This window comes from Erithacus rubecula (genome assembly GCF_903797595.1).
Source record: "Erithacus rubecula genome assembly, chromosome: Z".
In the NCBI taxonomy this organism is placed as follows: Eukaryota; Metazoa; Chordata; class Aves; order Passeriformes; family Muscicapidae; genus Erithacus; species Erithacus rubecula.
In genome coordinates, this window is record NC_136661.1 from 1,235,353 (window position 1) to 1,254,185 (window position 18,833).

An 18,833-nucleotide genomic window follows, 5' to 3' on the forward strand; every position below is an offset into this window, starting at 1 on the left:
TGCCCCACACCCTCTGGGTGAAGAACCTTTTCCTAATATCCAATACAAGCCTTCTCTGACACAGCTTCATGCTTTTGCACTTACCCTCATAAGAAAGTTGTAGGACTCCTTAATCTGTTTAATATATGGGTTTTTATTCCTAAGCAAAATCTTAAGTAATCAGAATTAACTTATACACCAACAATCTAAATCAATGGCACCAACAGATACTACGATCCAATCTAGTTTTGATATGGAAAATTTTGGTATATGGTCTCTTTAAGGAATGAGGATAATAGTCAAACCACCTCTGTTTACTGTGTAGATTCCAGCTGATTACATCAAGCTAAATCAAATTGACTTCTTGGAAGCAGATTGGAAAAATAGTAGTCAAAATAGTAGAAAAATAATTAGTATTTGAGAAATAAGATGTTAAGATGCTTATGAGGAAAATGCTATTTCTAAATGTCATCCAAAGTTGCAAAACTATTTCCAATGCTGCAAAATAAGAAAATGCAAAAGATATTTCTTGAGAAAGAACTTAGATGGGAGAAGAAAAAGGTTCAATGAGCATCTAGTACTCTATATGAAACAGCAGTGAGCTGACATAAAATCTGTGAAGAAACCTTACAGCTCTGCTCAGTCATGGTATATGATGACACTTCTGGAGTAAGACCCAACTGTTTATACTCTTAATTACTTTCTCCCCCACTTACCAAGCATGTACAGACAAAAATGATAAACCTTGAAGACACTTCATACTGCCTTTTCTTGTTTGTCTTGTACAAGTTCAACATAAATCAGCTTGTCCAACAACTCATTCAAAGTAAGACCGCAAAGAAAATGTAGGAGAAAAAAGGTATCTGATTGTCTTTAATGAAACAGAGGGGGAAAAAACAGTCTATATCTCTAAAACCCCTGCTGCAGGTAAAGTCATGTCCCATTCCAAGTTCTATGACATTTTTCTGGCACTGTATTATTTTACAAGAGTTAAGCAGATAATTTCTGTGCACATCTGAATGGTGTTTTTCAAGACTTACAAAATTGTAGCTGATGCAGATTGTAAAGGTTCTGGGACAAGCTACTTTGGTCTGATAAATGAGAGCAACCTCTAGATCTCAAGCTGGTTAATCCATTCTTGTTACTGCAAATAATTGTTCTGGAAAATTTTTCCCTAAATGATGTACCACAGTATAATTTGTTGGCCTGTATATTTAAGATACGGTAATCTTGCCAGCTGGCTCCAACAAAACCACTGTTCTCTCAGGCTCAGAAAATGGAAAATTCCCTGCTAGCAAGGAGCTACCATGGGAGAGATTCCCCTTTCCTTTTCTGGGAAAATGAGATACAGCACAAAGGCAACTAATGTTAACACTTCTGGTATGGCCATTCCATACAGGGTCATATATTAGTGTGGTTGATCTTGATTAGATGCCAGGGGCCCACAAGAGCCACTCCATCACACCGCTTCCTTAACTGGACAGGGACAAACAATACAGTGAAAGTCCCATGGGTTTGAGATAAAGAACAGAAAGAAATCACCCAGTACTTGCCATCACAGGCAAAACGGACTTGACCTGGGAAAATTAATTTCATTTATTATCAATCAAATCAGAGCAGGGTAATGAATTTAAATCTTAAAATACCTTTCTTCCCACCTGCCTTCTTCATCTGGCAGCTTCTTACAGAAGCCATCCCTGCAGCCCCCCAGTACCAAAATCTTGTCACACCCACTCAATACAATTGGATATCTAGGATACCTATCACTCTTTTCTTCACTTATCCTGCAATTAATTTAACCAATAAAAACAGGTGGATGTAATTTTCTAATTTTCTGAAGCTCTCATTCTGCAGGTTCTTGACAATAGCACATTCAGAGAGTAATTCTTAATTCAGCAGGCTGAGGACACAATCTCACAAACACGTGCACTCCCCAAGACACGTTTCAAGTTCCACTAATATTCTTTATCTGATCTGCCTTCTAAACTACTGTAAGGGCTTACAAGAATGTAGGTAACAGTCTCAAACCACTGTCAAAGAAGGAGTTTCCTATTAGATAAGCCAACACAACAGGAACTCGAGATAGACACAGATGACACACCAGGAAGGAGCTAATTCCAGGCCTAATGGATGTTAAGGCCCGGTTAACACCCAGGAAAAAGAATTTCCACTGTGGCAAACTATGGGTAAGGAAGCAAGCTTGTCATAGGGATGGCATCTAGGCCCTGTGGATAGCTGACTTGGCCTGTATAAAAGTGGTACCTCCAGAAGAAAGATTCAGGCACCCCCACCTCTGAGAAGACCAAGGGGAAGAAAGAGGTTACTGCAGGAATCCATATAGAGGTGATATCTCTACTTAATCTCTCTCTCTCCCTGCTCCTTCTTGCCCCCACTTCCTACTTCTCTCTATCTCTCTACCTCACATGTACTATTAGATAAAATCTGTACTGTTGGCTTTGCCATATGGTCGCATTTGCACCTTAATTCAGTTAAAAGCATATCTTATTATCAGATCGTAACTGCAGACTGAAAATGTAATAGTATTCTCCACCAGCTTTTAAATCCATTATTGAATGGTCATGCAGTAACATGTTCTGACTCCTTAATCACCAGCCTCACCACCAGGCACATTTACAACATATTCACTGCTCTTTTTCTAGGCATTCCTTTTGCAGCTTCATCATTTGTGCTGAAGTTCCCCAAAAATCAGCCAGAAAAATATCACTGAATTTCCAATATCCATTATTTAAGTGATTTAAAACTAGCTGGGTAAAACATTTGACATTACGCTGGAGAAAAGTACTAAAGAATTTAATTTCCTGCTGTGGAAGTGGGAGTGATAAGGCAAGATAACGTAGCCTCTCCATGACCAATATCCATATTTTCCTGATCATTAAGGCTCTAAAAGGATGATTAATTAAGACAGCTGCTTCTCACCATCACTTGATTTTTTTATTTCTTTTTCTTTTTTTTTTTTTTTTTTTTTTTTTTTTTTTTTTTTTTTTTTTTTTTTTTTTTTTACATTTAGGCTATTAATTTCTCAGTATGATGGAACATTTTTAAAATACTTCTCTTAACAGCACTATTTTTTTACTGCATCAATCTTCATTAATTTCCATTACTATCTGGCTATATATCTATAAAGCACTCAGCTCCTCTGCAGCTCAGACGGCAATTCACACCATATATCATTTCACACAGTCAGTTATGACATTTTATTTCTCAAGAGTGAAGAGAAGGGAAAAAGATTCCTGCAGTGAGATTTTAACTTGAAACCCTTTCTGAATATGCAACAGCAACCAGCACACAGTAAATCCAGCATCTGGGAGTCAGACTTCTTTGTAGAGACTGTATTCACAAATGTGTATTTTTTAATATAAAGGAAAAAATACTCCAACAAAATAATAAAATTACCTTTAAAAATAAAACTAGTATTAAATATTGTTTTTAAAGGACATTTGATCCTAAATGGAATTTTCCTTTCACAGCTTTGAAAGACTAAAAAAAAAAAGCTTATCTTTTAGACATTACTCCCAAATATTTTTCCAGTGTAGTTCTATAACTTTCCAACTTGCATTCCTTTGAATTCTTACTGTTAAATATCTTCCATCTTTTTATGTATAGAACTCCTCCATTAGAAATATTACTATTGATAAAGTTGCTGAGCAATGTCTTTTAGACAACAGAAATTGTTTTTGATCTTGTGACATGTTTTGTATATGCTGATAAAATCTATTGAACATTTCAGATTGATTGATTGCTTTTAAGAAATTATGCACTAGCATTGATATTTCGATTGTGAAGGCTGTATTTATCCTTTTCTTTATAAAATCACCATAAGATTTATTGTAATAAAATCCTTGAAACTGACAAGTTGGTTTAATAAAGATTGTGAACAACCTGAAACAGGTTCATTTTATTGACTTGTTTATCCTAAAAATTACAAAGGTAGAAAAATACACATAGTTACTCAGAACTGGAGCAACATAACCTTGTAGTACAACATTAGAAGTTGAAATATGACCTTAGAACTTTTTGCTGCTTTCTGACTTCTGCTCCTTCCATTATGTCAAACATTTCCACTGTAGAGAAAGAATTTTTGTGCTGGACTGATAAATAGTGTTGGTCACTATTTTAGTCCTCATCAAAAGACAAACCATCCATCAGAACTAGGATCATCACTAGTTTAAGTTACACTCAAGTCAGAAGGCAGAAAGTTATGCATCTATTCCACAACATCCAGAAGTTTAAAAACACATTTTAAAAAAAGTCTAGTGTGGTAGTCTTAGCAGATTTCTTTCGTAAGATAAATTCAAAACATAACAAAAGTAAAATATGTAGTAATGTTTCTAACTATCAAAGCAATAAGGCTTTGGAATAATCTTGCACTTCAAGCAGCAAACAAAGTAAATAGAATTTTGATGAGTACTGAGAGACTTGTAATACAAAGAAAAGGATGATGTCTTCTGCCATAGTGGGTATGTTCCATTAATTATTTATTTCTGTTTTTTTCTCTTTGCTACTTCCATGAACTACATTTGAAGATAGCTTGCTTGAAAGAAAATGGAACATATATTCCACATGTAAGTACCTCATAAAAGATTATACCCAAATGTTCTTAATTTTACTTGTGTCTTCTACCAAAAAAGAGTTTTCAGAAAGAAACTGTGGGATTTGCATTATAGAAAATAAAGTTTAAGGCAGAAATAATTAAAAAAAAAAAAAGCAGATGTGGAAAACGGTTAACACAAATCTCACCTTATTTCCATCCCACAGAACTAGAATGGCCTACTAAGAAAGAAAAGAGAAGAAATAGCAGATAAAGAGAGTTCAAGCATATCCAGAGGAAAAAAAAAATTGATACAATATTTTGAAAATTTTAAGAAGGACTGAAAAATTCTGGGGACGGAAAAGGAAAGAGGAAGAAAAAATGATTGCTAGAGAGGCAATATTTTATTAATAATAAAATTTGAGATGGGGTGTACTTTTTATTGCTTTTAAGCAGTAAACTCATTTAATTGTAAACCAGTTTAATTGATATTAATGTAAATAAAATATTTACATTAATTACAGAAAGAGGAATTAATTTCTACATGTATTCATAATATTTTAATAGTATTATTAATGTAATTATTATAAACAGTATATCATACTGTTCATAATATCATATATTATATGTTGACAATCATACATTTACACAGAATTGTACAATTGAGTAAGACAGCTTTTGTTTTCTGCAGAACTCAGGTGAAAGTCAAGGGCAAATTGTTCTTTCTCAAACATTCTTAAATGGAATGATGTCGCCCTGGTGGTGCTGTGGAACTACTACCACACAACAAGCAATGTATTTTACTGTAGGTCTCAAGGCCACTGAGAATTGTCAAAACAATTTCTTGTTATCATAAGCAATGTTTTTTATTTAACATAATATCAAAGATCCACAAGCCACAAAACTATATCTACAGAAACTACAACAAAAAGAAAAAAAATCCAATTATTCTAATTGTTAATGGCAATCTCCTGATTTCTAGTTGCATAATGAGGGGAAAAATATTGGAGATGTTTGTTCTAATATGTGAGGTCATTTTCCATTGCAGATAAATTAGTACACTGGTGATTAGCACTGGTGATTTCTTTTGCTTATATTGCAACGGTCCTGAAGAACAGATATACTGAAGCTTTCCTTTTCTAGGTAATGGTGAACACCTAGATATGACAGCCTGCAAGACAAGAGGAAATCTTGTCATTTTAAGCAATTCATAACAAGACCACTAATTATCTCTCATGTCTGCGTGTACTGCCTTGTTTGTTCCTACTGTACCTTCTATGGACAGCAAAGTTTTGTTCACATGTGTCTTGGGTTGCAATACAGAACGTGGCCAGAAATGTATATTCTATCACCATCTGTTGAAGCTGGGTGGGGCAGTGATCCTTATCTCCATGGCACATATTGTCTGCTAATGGGCCTTCTTTAAAACCAGGTGGGTCAGTCATCTTGATCTTTTCCACAACCCATCCTCCCTCCAGGAAGATATCATCTGCTGCTGGCCCATTGAGTCCCACTGTATGACTGATAAAATTACATCATCCCATTGGGAGATGCTCCAGCCAGGGGGAGGAGCTAAGCTTTCCCTACCTAGATAAAAACTGAGATTCTAGATACCAAGATACCTTCATTCTACTGGATTCCCGAGGAAAGTAGACCTTTTCACATCATCACTGGTTCCTAGGAAGAAAACTGCACCCTTCTACAGGAGCACTGCTTCAGCTGAACCACATCTGCCACTACAGGGGGACCGTAGCCACCATTTAATGGGACTGCTGCCAGCACCCTGACTGATGGGGTGGCAGGTTATATTCTGACTGTGTCAGTGTTGGGATTGTTCTTTGTAATACTTCATTTCTATTTTAATTTTCCTAGTAAAGAACTGTTATTCCTAATTGCTGTATCTTTGCCTGAGAACCCCTTAATTTCAAAATTATAACAATAATCTGGAGGCAGGGTGTTTATATTCTCCATTTCAAAGAGAAGCTTCTGCCTTTATTGGCAGACACCTGTCCTTCAAACCAGGACAACATGACAATCTTGGACACTTGCATTCAAAACAATTCTTGTTGAATAGTATTTACACTTGAGGACATGCCAGCTAGTCAAAAGGGCCATGACAGAAATTTGCCAAGGGGAATGTCTTTCCCAGGAAGGCAGAGTGCAGGTGTGGTGCTGGCTGGGGCTCTGGGGGGTGGCCTCAGAGGGCAGCAAGTGGCCAGCATGCACACGGTCAGCAATGGGGGACAGCACTCTCTGGGCACAGGGGCACAAGACAGCCCCAGAGCCTGGGAAGGGATTTGCCCCTCTCTACTGTGTATGTCAGATCACATTGTGAATATCACTCTGCAAGCAGGAAGCACATCCACAAACTGACTGGAGGTGAGAGGAAGCACCAAGGCAGTGGGGATGGAGCTTTTGCCTTGAGAGGAGAGACTGTGAGGCATGCTGAAGTGATTTTTCATACATTTTTATGCTAAAACTGATAAAAAAGATGTAATAGAAATAATTTGTCTATTATTTTGAGGTTATCGTGGACATTTAACACACAGATACTGAAGGAAACTAAATGACTGAGCTATGTCTGCATATAATAATAGTGGGAATTTTCAGGAGTATGTTGAAATGTGGATGTGATAAAATACAGCTGCAAGTACATTCTTTAACACAATTAAAATAGGTGGGTTAAGTCACTGAAAATATATTGCTGTAATATAAATTTGTATATTTTTGTCAAAGTACCAATTTAAATTAAAATGCAGCTGTGTTTTCTGAAGTTCAAACAATCCTGTGATATGTACTAAGTTAAGCAGACTACAATTTCTGAAACATGAGAACAGAACAAATATCTACCCAATACACAAACTTTTCCCTTTACAGTTCTTTTTCTTTCCCTTCCTTGCTCCTTTTAAAGCAATTTCCTTAAAGCTAGCTCATCTTGCTGAATTTTCAAACCTCAACAAGTAACTAATTTTTAATTGCTAATCGAAAAATCACTCACTACTACTGATGATACTGCATCAAAGGTCTATTTTGGATATCAGCTTTCCAACAAATTCACCAGCTTAATACAAAGGAATAAAATAGACTTATTTTTGGTTGTTCATTTAATTGTTTGTTTGTTTGTTTGTTTTTTTGGGGGGGTGCAGGGGGAACAGGGAGAAAGGGGGCAGAATAAAGCAATGAAAAGGTTATAGAATTGCTTCCAGATTCAATCACTCCCATATGGTATTCTCTATACATTAAAAGCAAAAGGAGAAAAAAATCATGCTTACCCATTCCAAACTCTATGAATTCCTCTTAACTATGCAGCAATCATGTGATTTCTAAACAAGCACATATTATCCAATATTCCTCACAGGTCCTTAGGCACACATCTTTATATATTTAAAAAACAATGTATTTGATTGGTTTAGACTCCTATATATAATGGAATCTGCAAGCTATTTTTTCACAATTCCATTTTACTTCATAAAAAATAGATGCAATGCATCCAGGAGTAACTGCACACTTTTCTTGCCATACAAAAATACAACAGATTTTTTTTTTCCAAAGTATGGGAAAGAAGTAAAAATCCACATCATGTAGAAAACTGCATCTAGAATTTTCAGCAGCAAGTGAAGGAACTGATTCTGAATACACATTAAATCCATCTTTTGCTACCTATGAATTCTCAATAAAATTCTTGGTCCAGGTCCTAGCCCAGAAACTGCACAGTGGGAAAGGTATACAGCATCTGAAATCTGAAGTCAGTGCATGGAGAATGGTCAGCAGATCTGCTTCTGTGATATATGACAACACAGGGAAAACTCAACTCTGCACAAAAAAAAAGAATTTTCTTAGGGGTAGGTACTATACTGAAAAAAAATTAATTTCTTAAATATCTTAAAGGATAATACCCCTACCCTTTTTTTTCAAACATCATTATTTTCTGATTCTAGTTCAGATCCATTCCTATTTTCATCATAAACAGGAACTATACTTAGTACCTATCACAGTACATTCAAATTCAGAAAAGAATATTGTTTCAGAGCCCACACTAATCTAGAAGAGAAAGAACAAAGAAACATTGCTACTGAAGGAGGTCAGAGAAGGATGACACAATGAAAACCTACATGGAACAGAAATAAGCTTTCCATTCAAACAGTAATCTCTCTCTGTAGAAAGATAAATTATTAAGACTTTTTTGGGATAAGATGTTGTAAGCATAAAAGATTATACAAAGTTAGGAAAAAATTAATTAATTTATTTTGAAAGCACACTCTAAGCACACTCTAATAACAGCCTCTGTGTAGCAAAAAAAATACCACATTGGATTATCAGTTCAAGGTTGGATATTATATGTCCTATATCCTGTTACAGACTTTTTCTGATCAACTTGCTGTTCAGACTTTACCAACAATCTTGCTTTTCCAAAAGCTTGAAGAAATCTGGTATGACCAGACTGATGAACATCTTATAAGTTCCAGTGAAGGGAACAGCTAACCTATTTGGATTCAGGCATGCACTGCTAATCTGAAAGCTACAAGGAAGAGAAGCCATGGAAAACACAGAAGAAAAAAATGAAGCTGACTTGAATTGTAAGAATTTAGTAAGAAAATGATTTAGTATTAATCAAAAATGCCAACAAATTAAACACATTCATTATGACATAAAATTTGTAGTATGTGGCAAATTTTTTATTGAAACCATGCTGTGCTTATTGATACTGCAATGGAAGATGAGGAACTGAGGACTTATTCTGATTCTGTGGTCATCCATTCTTAGGTATTCAAGTATTTACAATTCTAAATCTGGACATTAGAAGCAGAATAAACACGACAATACAGTTCTGCAAATAAGCACTTGATTCTAACCTAGGTTTATTCAGGCCTGCAAATTCACTTGTTGATTTCTTTATATACACATGGAAATACATGAGCTTTGTCTATAGGCATGCTTATACAAAGCCATTTATAAAACTACATGATTTTTAATATAATCACTGTAAGCTTTATGGTAACCATGAGGATTACAGAATCACATTAATATCATCAATAAATAAATACTTAAGTTAATAAATAATAAAACAAACAAATTAAAATAAAAGGAAAGGAGACCTAGAGAAACATATTTTCTGGCACTGGCCATGAAAATGTTAGAATACAAGCCTTCTGATCATTGGTGTAAACTCTATAATCACCACTGAATTTTGCTGATGTGTAATTACTGCACAGTTCAGAGGCAGGAGTCCCCAAAACCTTTTGTCATTGTCCTAGATCAGAAGCAATTTAATAAATCAGGCCAGACTATAGCCTGCATGACAGCTAGGAAATACACAGGTACACAGGCTTACTGAATTTAGACTCTGAATCCAGACAGTGATTTTTCAGGAGCAGACTTTTTCTAGGAATAATACTTTCACATAATTTAGTGTGACTCAAAATGGAAGAAGCTTAGCATTTCTAACATTCTCTAATCCCTTTGGTGTGTTAATTGTCTCAGACAGCTGAAGTTCCCTAGGCTGGGTTGCCCAGACATCATTCTCAGAAGGCAGCCTGGGCCCTAGTGAATGAGCACTGCCCTTTCATTAACAGTGATGCTGAGAGGCATTAACCAGGGCGGGAGGACAGCAGGCAGAGTATCTAGAACTGCAAGAGGCAGTGTTGGTCACAAAATGTGTCTGCATTCAGTGCAGCCAAGAAAGTTCTGTACACCTTGAAAGCAAGAGAAGTTCTCTTGAAAAGCCTGTCTTGAAAAGATATCTCAGGCCACAGTACATAAAACTCTTTGTAACTACTGAAAAAGCAAAGCTGAAAGAATAATTTGTAAATTGTTCCTCTAGTCTGTTTCAAACGATTAGTGAGCATTTGCTAAGATGTCTAAATTACTTTGGACTACTGAAACTTGTGTTGCAAACAAGGCATCTAGATAGGCATATTCATGTGACAGAGGGGTCAACATATCTCTGTGTATGGCATGTATAATATGTATCCACAAAGAAAGAAAACTAACAAAACATTACAAATATAGTTTGTTTTTGTTTTTTTGGTTTTTTGGTTGTTTTTTTTCTAAAACAGAATTATGAATGTATGAGGAAGGGTAAATTTGCAAATACCTAAAGCAATGAAATCACATTTTTTACTAGCATGATAGCAGAAAGTCGCAAACATTTGTGCAGCAGTAGAAAAAGGTATTCTTAGTGAAGGATGTAGTCTAAGCCCAACAAAAAGGAGTACTTCCTACAAAACTTTTAAATGAGACACTCATTTCATCACCAGCAGCTGATAAAAGATTATAGCTCATTACATTCATGTTTTGCCACTGTAGAGCAATTCAAGGTGAAATTCATGATCTCAGGTAGAATAGGAAGTTAAGAATACCTCAGGTCAGCATCCTGTCTTTCTTGCTAGAGACCTTTTGTATTACTCTTTCATCTACTTGATGCTTACCTTTTACCTGTTGTTTTTAATTAACAAATGCCATAGAATCTACTATATGAATTTTGCCAATTATATAAAAAAGAATAATTGCTCATTTTGATGAAGCAATATGTTATAAGACAGTGATGTTGAGTGTTTGCTTTGAAAAGCTGCTTATACATATTTTGATTGTAATAACTATTCTAAACACATTTTCTTCTTGAACTATTTACACTATGTTTCAAAAGACTTCTATTAAAATTCACACATAGAGAGAGACTTCTAAACACAGAAAGAATATTGTACTACTGCAAAAAAAGCTACTAGCTTTTGGAATTGTGCTCACATGGAGTGCAAACAATGTAATGCAAAAAGAGCTTCAAGTAATTCAGTGAGGGAAGCAAAAAAGCTACTTAATCTGATAGATCCTAGGAAAACCTTCAGTTATAGAAAAGAATTATCTGGAAGATACATTCATAAATTTAGCTTTGTGTATTACTGTGGTAGATCAACAGTGCTCTATACCATTGCACAAACAATGGCTTGGTTGCATTACAATTTTTCATCTTCCTTATGTGGGTAAGGGTTACAATTCTGTCCTTCTAAAAATGGCTTCCTTTTCTCCTGTCACAACACCAGCACTCCATTCAGTCATGGGACAGTTTTGTCAGCTCTGGGACATTGACTCAAATCTTTGGAATGCAATTTTTAATTTTTTTTTTTTTTTTTAATTTTTTTTTTTAGTGAGTACTGGTGCACTGATAACTTGATGGTCATGTTTCTATTTTTAAATGGATGTAAATATCATTACCAAGAGGCAGTTAGAAAGACAGACAGGAGTGTTGTCTGGTCTTTTGCTATCTGAATACTTGTTGACCTTTAGATCTAAGGAAAGTGGCAAATGCCAGTGGTCCATCCCGATTTTGTGTTACATGATCCATCAGTCTCTGAACATGATTAATACTTTCCTTTTCAAAAGCAGATATACATTTGAGAGAAAACCTTTTATCTTAAGGCAATTTCATCTGGAGAAAAAGTAGCAATTATTAAAAGTATAAACTGAGAAACATTCCCAATGATTTGGATCTCTCTGAGGGGATTATTTTCCAGTGAAAATAACAAGCAATCTTAAATAATGCCTCATCTCTGGGCGCAAGAAAAAATACAAACAGCTCTGCTTTATACTTCAAAATACCTAGATCAATATTACAGTTTTACCAGGAGAAAATAATGATTTTCAAGTAATTGGATCATCAGCAGCATATATAGGACTGTCATAACTTGCACCAGAGATCTCTTACCTACAAAAAGCAAATACAAGGTAAGGCTGATCAGAGGAAAGCTCCTATCATCCAAGGATTTTTCTTTATCTGTCAGGTCAGCAGCTGCAGGGGACAATGCCTATAATTCCTGTGGTCTGGTGATTTCCCATCCACAGGAGCTCAAATCTGGATTCTGCAGCATCATTTTATAACCATTTGGAGGTATGTGACCATGTTTAGACAACATAGCTTACAGTGAACTCATAGCATAAATTTAAACTATAATATATAAATATAAATATATATATAATAGATAAATATAAAAGATAAAAAAGATATTTCAAATTCTTCCATACTACCTTTTGCCTACCAAATCAGTTGTGCAGAGATAATGTTATGTGCTTCAGTAGTAGAAGATGGTATCACAGAGATTGGCATAGTTCTTTAAGTCATATGCAAATGTAAATTGCAAAGTCATATTTTCTGGGCACTATTCAGTGGAGATGTGTTCTCAGCACTTCTAACTGTACAGAAAGAAGAACACAGAAATGTCACAGGAACCATATAGTAATTAAAAAAAAAAAGAACACTGCCTTGAACTGAAATCTATCAATATTTTCCAGAGTACTTTCTGCTTGTGTGAACATGAAACACTTATAGACATGCATACAACCAGCAGAACCGAGAAAAAGAACAAATCATAAGGCACAGGTACAAGTATCACTCTTGACATAATTGCATTAAAGTGCCGTTTTCTTCTCTGTACTACAGCAAATAAATGGTTTTAAAAAGGAACTATCACATGCATTCCAGCAACCAGGCAATTGCTTAATAAAATCCTGAAGTGCTGTAAAATTGCCTGAAAAGATAGAATAAAGTGTTGATTTTAACTGCTCTGAAATTTCTTTTAGCAGTATTAAAGAACAATGTGTCTGAAAGCAGATAGGTTAGCAAAACCAAAGTGGATTGTTTAACACCTTCACTACTTTTGCTTATTGGTTTCTTTGACCTGAGCAGTAAGACTTACTAAAAAATATCCACCCTGTTCTTCTGAAGTCTCAGCTCTACACATTCCCACCAATGATAATTGGAAACAAACCCTCATGCACAAAGAAAGACAACATAAGAAAGATAAAACTTGGTTAGAAAGGGGATAAGTGGGGCTGTGCCAGCACAAATTCCTAGAATCACTCTATCCTACAGAGTAAATAAATGCTTAATCCTATAAAGTATTTAATCCCTAAAATACATCACCAATTTATGGTTATATCAAATGGTCATGTGCCACTGTTTCTGTTAAACCACAATTTGTTAGACATCGATGCATCAGCCCTTGAAAATATCAGAGTGTTTACAGAATTACAGAAGATGTGAGACTGAATGCCACAGTGAGTCATCTGGTCCAGCCTCCCTGCTCAAGCAGGGTCATCCCAGAGCACGTGGCACTGGATCATGTCGGTTCTTGAATGTCTTCAGTGAGGGAGACTCCACAGCCTCTCCAGGCAATCTGTGCCAGTGCTTGGTCACTGCACAGTGAAAAACTTCTCCCCCATGTTCAGGTGGAGCTTCTTGTGTGTCAGTTTGTGCTCTTTGCTTTTTATGCTGCTGCCTGGTGCAACTGAGCAGAGCCTGGATCCATCCACTGACACCCTTCCTTAGACACTTGTATGTTTTAATGAGGTCCCCTCTCTACTGCCTCTTATTAAGACTGAAGAGGCTCAGGTCTCTCAGCCTTTCTTTCTAAGATGGATGGTCTAGTCCCCTAATCATCTTGGTAGAGAAAATTTGTTGCAGTTTAAAATCCCCTGGCTTGTTTCATTTCATATTAAAGCCTGATTAAGCATGACTCTCAAGCTATTTACTTCTACAGATTTTCTTCAAAAATATCAGCTGCTAGACAACATGGAATCCTTCAGACCTGAAATTAATATCCTGCCAAGCATATACAGAAGAGAGTGAAAATACATTTTTCATAAAATTGTTTTCCTTGTTTATTAGATTTCTTATTACATTTAATAAAACTATTCCTTTCAAAGCATTATACTTTTCCATAACCTATAAATTTATTTTTACTCATTCCCATTTAATAAAAAACAATGTCCCTTTGCATGTACAAAGCAAACAATGATAACAATTCAGACTGCCAAAATTCTGAATAAGAAAAATTGCCATTAGAAAGCAAAAGACCAATCTGTGTGGTTTTTGGGAAAAGTTTGTATTTAAATAATGAAAACTTATATGCATTGACATCCATGAACCCTCCCTATGAACAAGTCTTTATTACACAGCATTTGCAATGTTTTTATGGTAATATTTTTAAGTTAAAAAATCAAATTTCATCACTTTCTATAGATTAATGAAGCAGAATGAAAGACCTATAGCAAAAATCTGTATTCTTGCAATAATTTCTTATAAAAAAGTTTTGAAATAATAGAAGATTCCTACCGGGTCTTCTGTTTTGTGGTTATTCAGCAAATCAGATAGGAAATCATCGTGAAGATTTTCTCTCCGAATCAATGTAAATTCACGAAGGAAAACTGCCCCTTCATTTTGGTCTCCAAAAACCTAGAAGGAAAACATGTTATTAGGAAATGCTATATTTTAATTCTGTCATAGACATGATCCTAATATACAGAAAAATATGGCCAAAAGATTAGAAAGCTACCTAATGGTCCTCTGTCTTCCACTACTACACTTGCTGTGACTGGACAGCATTGCAATTAATGAGAATACTGACGTGCATTTAAAGAATGCAAGTATGATTATAAATAATTTCCATTTAAATGAAATTATGTTGCGCAATAAGTTTCTATATTGTTATTTACATCTATGGTTTTTAAGACAGCTAAAATTTAAAAACTTTTTTGTGAAATGAGGTAATATTTAAATTGTATTTCTACTTTATAAAAGACATAATGTTTGTCCAGCATTTCAACTGCTCTTTCATAATAATAAGACAGAGCTTAAAACTTTGAAGGGATGGGAAAAATTATTTATAAGTACTTTGGCTAGCAAATTCCAATATGCACATGCATTCAAAATAATTTAAGCTAACTTTGTTTTTAGGAATACATATATACATATATATATATATATATATATATATATATATATATGTAAGCTACCTGAGAAAGAGGTTGTTTAACCAATACTACCAAATTGTTCTAGGTACAATTAAGACATTTTTATAGATTTTAGAAATAAATAATGAAAACAAATCCACATTCTTCAAGTTCTTGCATCTATTTTTTTCTTTGATCGTTCAAGCCGAATAACTTTTTTAGGTATAATGTAAATTTAAAGTTTTAGAAACCAGTGAAATATCAGGGAGAGTTTTGAAACATGTCAGAACATTGTTGTTTCATTAGACAGACTCTAAGGAATTCCACTACACGTGAAATATCCATAAACATTGTTAACAACCAGGAACAGAGACTGTATTATCTCTGGAAATCTAACAGATTTTTCAGCTACCAACACTTCACAACTTATTTGAAAGATCATTCAGTTTGAGACAACAGTTTGTTTTACCTGAATTAGGCAAATGTGATTACCATAAATAATTTATTTATATGAGATTCTGATTTATGTTCCAGAAATGTAAAAAGTATCTGTTTACATTATCCATCTCAGAGATGGATATTACATAAGATACTATAATATACTATAATGAGGAACAGATGATATAGTATTTCCTCACTATAAACACTGTACTTATAAACGGACCATTATTACTCACAAGAGCTGCGATTACTTCTTTTTACTAAGAAGAAAGTCCATGGTCTGCTGCTTTTATTATAACTATTTCTTCTACTCATCCTTCTGTATAGTCAGGTGCTAGACTTAAGCTGTCTCTACTTATTCTAGCTAAGGTCAGAGGCCTGCAAAGCAAGATAACATTGTAGTGTCCAGCAGGAGAAGGAAGCACAAATTTGCCTTCCATTCCCTACAAGTGAGTTGGTATTGTTTTTTGGGGAGAGTCCCTGCCAACTAGGAACTGAGATCAGAGCTTCTGTAAAGCTAGGGCAATCATAATGGGCTGACTAGAAGAAGATGATCTGATTAACTTGCAGAGGGAGAAGGGAATTTCTATGAAGTGGTTAACGGGAAGAACTAAGAGTCCCTGAAACCAAACTATATGCTCCTAAATATAATAGATGTTTTCTTGGATGTAAAATTCTTGCCTCTAGTTGTGAAATAGAGGGCAGCTAATTCTTCCGGCTGCTTTGACATCCTCTGTTGCAAATTTTTAATTTCTTAAAAAAAAAACGCAAGAAGAAAAATAACATCCCATAAAAGGAATAGTTTTACAGGAGTAGGGTTTTAAAATTTACAGTTGGCATCCCAGCCTGTGGATAACATTGATAGATACACCCATCAATTTTACTGTTATATTATTGAGTCATAACAATTAATGTCATAATATCCTCAGGGGTGTCTGAGGAAAAGATATGAACATGCCCCAAAGAAAAAAAACTCTGTGACAGACGTGTTCTTTTTGGACAATTCATTATCATATAAATAAAAATGTTCTTAAAATAGGTAATACTTCATTAAAGTGTTTCAATTCAAGATTGGCAAAAACTGTTCAAACAGTAAAGTCATTTTAAGAAGAGAAACCTATTTATTTTACTTTAAAATAATAACATCAACTTGTGATTTTAAATACATGTGATCAGAAAATCTAGTGATGAAATTATAAAATTATAGAGTTGTTTATGCCAGAAAAGATCTATAAGATCATCTAGTCAAACTTTTAATCCAGCACTGCCAAGTCCACCATTAAACCAAGTTCCTAAGTGCCTCATCCAGATGTCTTTTAAATAGCTCCAGGGATGGTGAAACAACCGTGTCTCTGGGTAGCCGCTTCCAATGCTTGTCAACTTTTTCTGTGATTAATTTTCCTTATATCTACTCTAAACCTTCCCAGCAAAACTTGAGGCCATTTCATCTTATCCTATTACTTCTTACCTGGAGAAGAGATTAGACTGAGACTCCTTTTCTCCAGGTTAAATACCTTCAACTACAACAACCCTTTCTTCATGAGACGTGCTGCAGACCCTTCACCATCTCCATTGCCCATTTCTAGACAAACTCCAGCATCTCCATGTCCTTCCTGTTACAAAGGACCCAGAACTGAGCACAGGATTGGAGGGATGGCCTCCCCAGTGCTGGGTACTGGGGGGCAATCCCTGCCCTGGCCCTGCTGGCCACACTATTGCTAGAACAGGCCAGGATGCCATTGGCCTTCTTGGCCACCTGGGCACTGCTGGCTCATGTCCAGCTGCTGTCACCAGCACCCCCCAGGTGCTTTAGCTTGGGCAGCTTTGCAGCCACTCTGCCCCAGCCTGTGGTGCTGCCTGGGGCTGCTGCGGCCAAAATGCAGGACATGGCACCAGGCCTTGTTGAACATCATACCACTGGCCTTGTTGCATCAACCCACCCTGTCCAGATCCCTACATTACTCATTTCAGAAGTCAAACTACAAACAATATAAATAGTCACTTTGTCACCAGTGATTCAACTTCCAATTTACTTATTTTGTTTCTATTAAAATATACCCAGATTCCAAAAATTCTTTTCCTTAAAAGAGCAGTCAGCTTGTTTTTATTAAAATTCCAATCTGTTTTTCAAAATAAATTAAATCTCTCCATAAAGAATGCGTATGCAATATGAATAATGTCAATAAATTATTGCTAATCTTTAAAACTTAACTATCCACCATATCAACATTAATGCTCTGACTATTTCTATTACATAGGTGGGAAATAGGAGTCAGAGGCACTATTCTGAATGAACAGAGCTAAGTAGTAGAAAAAAAAGACATTGGGATCCTGAAGACGAAGGATAATATGAGAAATAAAAGAACCAGAAGTGCAGTAATGAAAGAATGAAAGAAAGAATAAAAATAATATTTTTCTTTTAATTTAGCAAATATGAATGGCAAAGTGTTGAAAAATATAAAGTTAAGAATAAACTAAGAAGGTTATTCTTTGCCTGATTCATACTTTTTTGCTTTGATTAGTAGTTCACTCTGAATTTAACTTACACATTATCTGATAAAACATAATTCAAGTAGAATATCTTCAGCCTTACTGAGAGCTGGAATCCATCCCTTAAAGATCATCCATTAAAGATGAGTGTCAGCAAATTTGAATAATGTCCTGAAAGACTGTATTCTATTTTTCAAGTTTTCCTTGAAGTCTTAGTTACATATAAATGACCATTTCATTCTCTCAGGAAATCTATTTTCATCATAACACAATCATCATATTCTTAATCTATTTTCACTCAGTTTTTGATCAGACAAGCTTAGAAAATATCTCCAAAAATACTCCAAAATAGCCTTTCTTAAGCAGTGATCAAACCAGACAAAGAAAGAGTGGCCTAAGAGAAATATGACCTTTAGCAGCAGCAATTGTGTCAATACTCGACTTTTCAATAATTTGCAAACAACATTGCAAATGAGGTTTCACAAGTGCAGATGAAAATCAAAGGCATATAATTTAAGTTTCTCAGCATGAGGGAGATATCTGGGTATTCAGCTGCTCAAACGACTCTGCAAAGGAGCCTTTTATGAAATTGATGAGATAAAATTAAAGCAAATGCCTAAGCAATAATGTTTTTATCATTTTCAGTTTCTTG

The 18,833-nt window shown here is 35.2% G+C and overlaps 1 protein-coding gene across 3 annotated transcripts in view; it reads right to left on the bottom strand.

The window, feature by feature from the left end:
- The window catches only part of ADAMTSL1 (ADAMTS like 1), a 394,686-nt gene that overhangs the window by 294,891 nt on the left and 80,962 nt on the right, over positions 1-18,833 (bottom strand). For all 3 annotated transcript variants that reach the window (XM_079330161.1, XM_079330160.1, XM_079330159.1), the window contains exon 2: positions 14,634-14,753. In XM_079330161.1, coding sequence (XP_079186287.1) covers positions 14,634-14,753 — 120 coding nt within the window. The remainder of the gene's footprint in view (positions 1-14,633; positions 14,754-18,833) is intronic.